Here is an 8,706-nt window from a genome sequence, read left to right as displayed (position 1 = left end):
TCCTTTCGTAGCTAAACACCTGAATAAATGCCCACGGTAATTGGGATATGGATGCAACCAATATAAACAAAAAAAACATGAAACAGTCAAATAGAATCGTAGAGTAGCCTAAAGTAGCTATCCAGCACCAATATTTGCTCAACAATTGATACCACAACAAGGTAAAAAAAAATTAAAGATGGAATTTTTTCAAATTGAAGACTATATCAACATTACTATTTATTACACAACATAGAAAATGAGAGAATAGCACATAGACAGTTAAGTAAAAAAAAAGTACCTTAGCTATTTAGGCATACCAAATATGTAACCCTCAAAGAGCAAAGACCATAGCATTAATAATCCTAAGCCTCCCTTACTGTTTCCTTCCCAGAATAGAAAATCATGACACATGAAAGTAGAAATAAAATTGCTCTGGCTTTTGCCTCCAACAATGACGATAACCATAGTCTTGTTCTCCTAGCCAGAACTGAACATACTTTGTGAGAATGGGGAAGCTGCAAAATGACAACCCGTGGACAGAGAAGGCAAAACAAGGAACGGCCAATTTTAAAACTTGTCACATTAAAGGGGTATCATCTCCTTTCGTAGCTAAACACCTTAATAAATGCCCACGGTAATTGGGATATGGATGTAAACCAATATAAAAAAACATGAAACAGTCAAATAGAACCGTAGAGTAGCCTAAAGTAGCTATCCAGCACCAATATAAGCACATCTACAAAAATACTTTCTAGTATAGAAAAGCAAGCAACAATACTACTTTTTATGCATAACCTTTGCCACGCCAGTGGCTTAGGAAACGATGAGTATGTTTTCTTCCATACTTCAATTATGTTGATAAACACAACAGGTACCGTTAAATTTTGGTAACAAGAACACGATCCAGTCTCTGCTCGGGATGTATATACATGATAACTATTTGAGCATTGTATTGTAGGCCCAGCTAAAAACAAATTAGCACACATGAAATTTGCTGTTTCTGTAGACCTACTTACCAACGGGCGATCAATTGCCATCAATTTCTTCATACCTTTTTCCAGGTAAGCTCTGATATTTCTGAAATATGACAAAATTTCAAATATGTTAGAGAACCAAAAGCCATTTCAAAATACTCTATTTTCAGAGGAACTTAAAAGGTATTCAAGAGGACCACTGAAAATACTCTATTTATTGCCTCGTGCAAGAGCTAACTCCTATAAATCAGTTTTATTCCCATAGAGCACAGAAGTCACAAGAATTAGATTTAACAAACCAGTTACTACATAGAAATTATAGGCAACCAATATAACTAAGCATACTTTGCAGGAAGAGGCAACTTTACTACTGTGGTAATCAAGCAGAACAACAACGATTAGACCCGAAATTTTCTCACCATTTCCTGCTTGCTCCCTTCCTGTTCCACCAAATAGAGAGAGCCATTCCTAAGGGGAGAAGAAAAGGATGATTATATCGATCTAAACTGATATAAAATGAACTGAAATACATTACGGTAGGATAAAAATGTAAACAATCAATTCAAGCCATTAAAAAGACAAGCAAGAACACGGGAAAGGGGAATGATGTTGGGGCCTATGTCGAGAGAGGAGAAGAGAGGTGAGTAGGATAAGCAAACCTACAGCAGCCATGGAGTCCACGAGAATATATCAATTTTCTGGGAAAAGAAATATGTGGGCAAGTTTCTTTCTGCCCTTCATTCTATTGATTTTCTCTATTGGATCTCGACAATCTGACTGGAACATGCCAATACTGGGATTTCCATGAGATACATTCTTTGAGATTCCCCAGCTTCTAACTTCCATGAGTCATTCAAGCAACCTTAGAATGACAAGTCTGTAAAAAATCATGGTATACAAACTTATTCTGGAAGCATTAAGATTAAAAATAAAATAGCAGAGCAAGGTATGGGATTTCATAATAAATAATTGTCAGATCATACAAAATATAACTTGTTTGTTACAAAAGGTTTAGAACATCCTGGAGGATCCTTTAGAAGAGATGTAATACCTCATTCTTGAGAGCTCCTAAAGCCTCCTCATATCATACAGAAAAAGCATGTAGACCAACATATCAAGGGAAATCTTCAGGCACACATATATTTTCAACCAAAGCAAGGAACTCAAATATATAGAGAGGTTGCATGGATATTGGGTTTGCCTGTAAATCACCAATCAGTTGATGGTCAGAATTAGATAGGAATGAAACAAATAAATATGGTTGCCAAAGAATCATTTTTGGCTGATGCATCCTTGAAGGAAGTATTATAAACAGCTTCCTCCCCACACTTCATAATCAAATCATAATTCTAGAGGGGAGAAACGGAAAAATTAGCTACAAGTATATACCTATATGGGAAAATATCAAACCTGCAGGGTGGAGGAAGTGAGGAGTAGCTCAACTGGAGCATAAGCCTTCTTCTTGCCTACATGGATTGAAGGAGAGGCATGTGTGAATCATAAGAAACACTGCTTTCCACATCCAAAACCATAGGCCACGGACAAGATGCTTGCTATAATTTTGCAGCCATCAGCATTCCAAGTCAACACGAGCTCGTACCTGCTGCTTGTTGCTCGGCGGCGACAATTGTCCACCCACTGCCGCAAGGCACCATATACCAGCTCATACCTGCTGCTGGTTGCTCGGCGGAGACCATCGTCCACCCACTGCTCTAATTTTGCACCATTCCTTTCTCCGCTCCTCTGCAATCTTCTCTCACCTTGTCTACATCAGCAAGCAACACAAATCATTAGAAACAACAATTATCTGAACACTACAACTTGGAAATTACCAGATAGTGAAAGAAACCTGACAAGAAAGAACCTTAAAACATCACGACAATTAACAAAATAAGGAAGAAAACCACATCGCACAAATATTGGGAGACACATAGAGGGCTCATCTTGCTATCTTACCATTAGACGTCGTAGTCCGCTAGGTCGAGCTCGTGGGCGGAAGAGTCTCCGTCGGGGAGTACGGAGGAAGTGTCAGGTGGGGTAGCGCAGTGGCTAGACCTAGCCCGCCAAGTCGAGCTCGTGGGCGGCGTCTGCACCGCCCCCACCGTTTCTTGACCGCATCCAGGGCCAGCCTTCTCACGAGACGTAGCGGCGCCGCGCCGCCGCCCGCTGATTCTTCTCCGCGACGCCCCTTGCTGCCTCTTCTCCGTGCCGCGCCGCTGCTTCTTGCTCGCGCCGCCGCCCCGCTTCTTCTTGTCCGTGGGACGGCGTTCCCCTTGGCTTAGCCTGCCACGAAGGACCCGGCGGTGAGCGTCCATCAACGGACTCACTGGAGCAGAGGCAAGGGTCGGGCAGCGGTCGGCGCGGGGAGGCGGAGGCTGGAGGTGTGCGCATGGGAGCGGGAGAGAGGAGGCGTGGGTTGGGAGAAGAAAGGAGCCAGCAGCAGATATTTTCCCACGGTGAGATCTGGGGTTTCACTGCTTGGCACGAAAACGAGCGACACACAAACTTACGGGTCGTTGCCTCTGTTCGCTGGCCCCACGCGCGATCCGGTCCCGCTTGTCATTATTATCCAGAGAAGCAAGAAGTGGCAAAAGTAATCACTTATCCAACGGTTGAGGTGAAAAGTGAGGGTGAAAAGTGGGGGTGAAGCTGGTACGGCCTGGCCAAAATCAACGAACCAGATTTATGTGCCCCTTTGAAGGCCTCCAATGAGCGGGTAGTCTAGGAACATTTATAGATAGAAATGCCCGATCAAACTCTATTGGTGGACGCCACGAGGGAAGGCCCGAACATCTGCCGCCTTTTTCTAAGGATATTATTGCCATCCCAACGTCAGGAATTAACGCACTGAACACCCTTGCCCTGCCCAGACATTGTTGAAGATGTTCCACTTCAAGAAAAACTGTCGGGCCCTGCAGCGCCACAATAGAAAATTGGGATGTAGTTTGTACCTAGCGCGTCACAGCATACACAACCGAGGTTGGAAATCACCGAAAGCATACAGAAACCAAGAGCACAATTCAGAGAAGAACAGTAACAGCAACAGCCACAGGAAGCAGCTTCCATTGCACTGGATAAACACCATCACAGGGCGTGCCGTGCCTAAAGTAGGATTAAGTTTAACACGACTAACACAACCAGTACGAAACACAAAACACAAAAGGACGAGCCAACAAAGACAGCTAACTAAGAGACTAACTATATAGATCATCCTCATCAGCGGCTGCGGCAGCAGACGCAAAGGGATCAGCTGCAGCTCCAGCAGCAGCTTCTGATGATCGATCAGCAAAGCGGAACTCGCTGCCAATCCCACGGGACTGCTGCAGCGTCTGGGCAAACGCCTGGTATTTGCGGATGTCTGCATCGCTAACACTCCGCCGTGCATACTTCATTGACTCCTCGAAGTGGGCAGCCTTGATCTCAGATACTTCGTCCACCCCATCCTCCTCCATTGCTTCAGGGTTGTCCTTCCTCCGCTTCTCCATCTCAATGTCCTGGAAGGATTAGAACCAAATCAGTGCAAAATTGCAAAAGTGCCACAGCTTGAATTTGGCGATTTCACTTTTTATGCTGAACATTGCTGCTAGATGATGCTATTCCCAGAGTATCATGTACTCACATAACAGTCAAAATTAATGGTTCAAAGCTGCTCATAACAATCCAAATTAATGGTTCAAAGTTGCTCACAATCCATATTAATGGTTCAAGGTTGCTCATAACAATCTAAACTAATGGTCAAAGTGGTCAATTGTGATCAACTGAGTTGCACATGTAGGAATTAATACCGTATATGACTTCAGATACATATCGTTAGAATTACCTTCTCAATGTTCTCTCTGATTGCATATTTGCACGCACGCTGGCATATTTCCGTGATATCTGCACCACTGAACCCTTGCGTGTATTTGGCGAGAGCATTCAGGTCCACATCCTTCGCCACGGGGGACTTCCTTAGACAAGCTTTGAAAATTTGAAGCCTCGAGGCATCATCAGGAAGTGGAATATATATCAACTGATCAAGACGTCCTGGCCTAAGCAACGCTGAGTCTATGATGTCAGGCCTGTTTGTGGCTCCAATGATGAAGACAGTTTTCTTAGCATTCATGCCATCCATCTCTGTCAGAAGCTGATTCAGCACTCTATCGGCAGCACCACCAGCATCGCCCTGGCTACCTCCTCTCTGTCATTCGAGTACAATTTTAAGCCAAGGAAAATGTAGCGCCAAGGAACATGCAAAGGAAGAGGGATGCACATACCTGTGTAGCAATTGAGTCAAGCTCATCAAAAAAGAGGACACATGGTGCAGACTGGCGCGCCTTGTCAAAAATTTCACGGACATTGGCTTCACTCTCACCAAACCACATTGTAAGCAACTCCGGTCCCTTGACACTGATGAAGTTAGCCTGGCACTCGTTGGCAATTGCCTTGGCCAACAAGGTTTTACCACAACCAGGGGGTCCATAGAACAGAACTCCTTTCGATGGGGACATACCGAACTTCTCAAACTTCTCTGGATGCTCCACTGGATATTGAACAGTCTGCAAAAAGGAAATATACATTAACAAACTGTACAACAAAAGACAGATAGCACAAGAACAATAAAATCTATGCCTCTACATACCTCTTGCAGTTCCCTCTTGACATTTTCCAGTCCACCAATGTCTTCCCATGACACATTTGGAACTTCAACAACCTGTATTCATAAATGAACTTAGTTTCTATCACCAAACAAGAGGATTACAAAGAGAATATAAGTCCATGTCTAAAGTAACTTACAGTTTCACGAAGAGCAGATGGGTTGCTGGTCCCAAGAGCAGTCTTGAAATGATCATTCGTAACAGCCATTGAGTTCAATATCTCAGCATCTATGGTCTCATCCTCCAGATCAATGATATCCATCTTCTCACGAATGCACTGAAGAGCAGCTTCAGTGCAAAGCGCAGCAAGGTCCGCACCAACATATCCATGGGTGTCTTTGGAAATGTGTTCCAACTCAACCTGCGATATAATTAAACATGAGATATATTAGGTTATCGATTAAATATAGGGAAAAAAATATAAATAGACAGCATACTGAACTGACACTTACATTCTCTGCTAGTTTCATGTTCTTTGTGTGAATGCGGAGAACCTCAAGCCGACCAACTTCATCAGGAACTCCAATGTCGATTTCCCGGTCGAACCTTCCAAACCTACGGAGAGCAGGGTCTATACTGTTGGGACGATTAGTAGCACCCATAACAATAACATGTGCGCGAGCCTTGAGTCCATCCATAAGAGTCAAGAGCTGAGAAACAATACGGCGTTCCACTTCTCCATGGGTCTTCTCTCTCTTTGGAGCAATAGAATCAATCTCATCAATGAAAATTATAGCAGGAGCATTCTTCTCTGCTTCTTCAAATGCCTTCCTGAGATTGCTCTCACTCTCTCCAGCTAGCTTTGACATAATCTCTGGACCATTGATCAGAAAGAAGAATGCACCTGTCTCATTTGCAACAGCACGGGCAATGAGGGTCTTCCCAGAACCAGGCGGTCCAAATAGCAGTATACCCTTAGGTGGCTTCACGCCAATAGACTTGAAAAGCTGAGGATGACGCAGTGGAAGTTCAACAAGCTCTCTGATTTGAGCCATCTGCCTCCGAACCCCACCAACATCGTCATAACCAACCTCATCAAGCCTCTCCTCGTCCTCCCTCTTAATAGGCTCTCCATCACAGAATATTTCTGTATCCGGTGCGACAATGCAATATTCAGCAGGATCGGTCTCTATGACTTTGAACTCCACACTTCTCATTCCACCCCTGACAAGGAAAAGATCTCCTTTTCTGACAGGGCGGTATGCTTCCAAGAAGTATGCTGCACAGTTCAACAATAAGTGGCTATTAGTAAACAAATTCTGATCAGATACAGCTTCAAGTAAGCAGAAAGATAGTTATTCTCATGTGAAGACAAAAATTGCAGATGCAGTAATTTCAGAAAATCTATGAGCAGTGGACTTGTAATACAGCACAAGAACATGCAAGTCTTCAAAAATGAGAATGAGCATATACAAGGAGTAACTTGGAATAAATCTTGAAGGTCAGAATCTCACGTTTCAAGAAGGCATCAAATAGGTTGCCAGTAATGCCTTCAACTGTATCATCAATTGGAAGAGTGTGGATACGCTTGCCATATTTCACGTCCTGGCATTGATGGACAGAGACAACATCGCCGAGTCGCACCCTGAGGTTCTTCCTAACGACCTTGTTCATCCTGACTTTAGCCTCCTCACAGGTGTCATCCGCAAGGACAATGCAGATAGTGTCTTTCCTCTTCTTACCCTGCAATGCAGAAGATGCCAAATGTAAGAAGCGGAATCAGACTACAGCAGCAACAATCTGTCAAAACAACTTGATCAGACTGGCCATCAAGATGTAAACTAGCAAACACATGAGTCATTCTATGTGGAAGTTCCTGAGAAATATACTATACTCACATCCCATACAGTCAAAAAAAAAAAATCTACTCAGCAAGTGGACACTTGGAACACCAAGTGGAAAACCAACAGCAGAAATATCAAATTGGGCAGAACCATTCATCTAATCTAACTATTATTGAATACAATATCTTGCACTCCACTATATCTTCCAAGAAAAGCACAGTAGCAATATTATTATATATAACATGGTAGCACGTCTTAAACCTAAGACAGCAAAAGTTCCAACACAATACGAAAGCCAAAACATAACAAGACACGGGGCTGCAATTTTGATACCTACATGCAATCCAAGGTTCTAATTTTAATTATCTGGAGACCGGACGGCACAACCTACTAACTTGCTTGCAAAATTCAGCAAAACAATTCATAGCAGTGTTGTATCTTAACACTTCCAAAAGCGATCACAAGGATAAAGCTAGGATTTTTTTTTCCAACAGATCTGTAACCCCGAATTGGTTCCAACTTCAAACCCCCCGCAGATGAGTTCACTGGCCCCGATCCAGTATGTAGCAATGCAAACGGACTCAAGAGTCGCGGAGGTATGAGCTCCGATAAGGCCGTGTAAATCTACCTTGAGTAGGACGGTGTCCCCGCGGAAGAGCTGCAGCTTGTCCATGGTGTCCGGGTGCAGCGCGACGACGGAGTTGTCGTCATTGGTGGCCTCGTCGACCACGAGGCGGTTGGGCGACTTCTTCCTCTCGAGGATCGCCGTGGAGAAGTCCTTCTTGCCCTTCCTGCACCGCCACCACACCGAGCACGAAGAATTATTATGAGGAAGCCCCCGAAAAGCTCCAGATCGGAACCGAGAAAACCCTAGGGGTGTGGAGGGGAGGGCGCGGGATCTTACGGATCGGCGGGAGCGGGTGCCGAGGCCGAGGCCGAGGCCGAGGCCTCGTCGTTGCTGGCCATGGCGGCGTAAGAGCCGAGGCTGCAAGGCGGCGGTGGGTCTCGTCTCGGTGCGCCTCCCCCAGCGGTGGCGTCTGTTTAATTAGAGCGGTGCGGGTGCGGAGAAGACGAGATTGGTTGGGCTGTGGCCTGTGGGTAGGGTGGGGGAGCCGGGGATTACTGTTTTCTTATAGGTAGTCCTCGCAGCTCCTTACTTGCAGTGGGGGGTTTGCTTCGTCATCGGGTACGTCTCTGACTGTCAATGGGGTCCACTTGCCATGGAACGTCCGGGAGTGTTCTGGAGGTCGGCCCGTGTGCGTCGCGCCGACGTGGACTTCTGGGCACACCTGGTAGTGGTGGTAAGGTGGATATTTAGGTGCCTGAGGC

General features: G+C 44.8%; 1 protein-coding gene and 1 long non-coding RNA gene across 2 annotated transcripts; both read right to left on the bottom strand.

The window, feature by feature from the left end:
- Positions 1-800: 800 nt before the first annotated feature.
- LOC124705570 lies at positions 801-1,910 on the bottom strand. Its single transcript, XR_007004065.1, has 3 exons — positions 1,620-1,910; positions 1,376-1,424; positions 801-1,059 (listed from the first exon to the last, which is right to left on the bottom strand). It is a non-coding gene; the product is annotated as an uncharacterized LOC124705570 (long non-coding RNA).
- Positions 1,911-4,124: 2,214 nt separating this feature from the next.
- Positions 4,125-8,343, bottom strand: LOC124647419 (cell division control protein 48 homolog A). Its single transcript, XM_047187368.1, has 9 exons — positions 8,282-8,343; positions 8,006-8,168; positions 7,048-7,276; positions 6,046-6,812; positions 5,733-5,954; positions 5,578-5,649; positions 5,213-5,494; positions 4,777-5,136; positions 4,125-4,450 (listed from the first exon to the last, which is right to left on the bottom strand). Exons 1-9 carry the CDS (start codon positions 8,341-8,343, stop codon positions 4,151-4,153), a joined length of 2,457 nt encoding a protein of 818 aa, XP_047043324.1. The 3' UTR covers positions 4,125-4,150.
- Between the last annotated feature and the right edge of the window lie 363 nt (positions 8,344-8,706).

The sequence above is a fragment of the Lolium rigidum genome, chromosome 4 (genome assembly GCF_022539505.1).
Source record: "Lolium rigidum isolate FL_2022 chromosome 4, APGP_CSIRO_Lrig_0.1, whole genome shotgun sequence".
Classification (NCBI taxonomy): domain Eukaryota; kingdom Viridiplantae; phylum Streptophyta; class Magnoliopsida; order Poales; family Poaceae; genus Lolium; species Lolium rigidum.
This window is presented reverse-complemented; position numbering and strand designations above follow the sequence as displayed.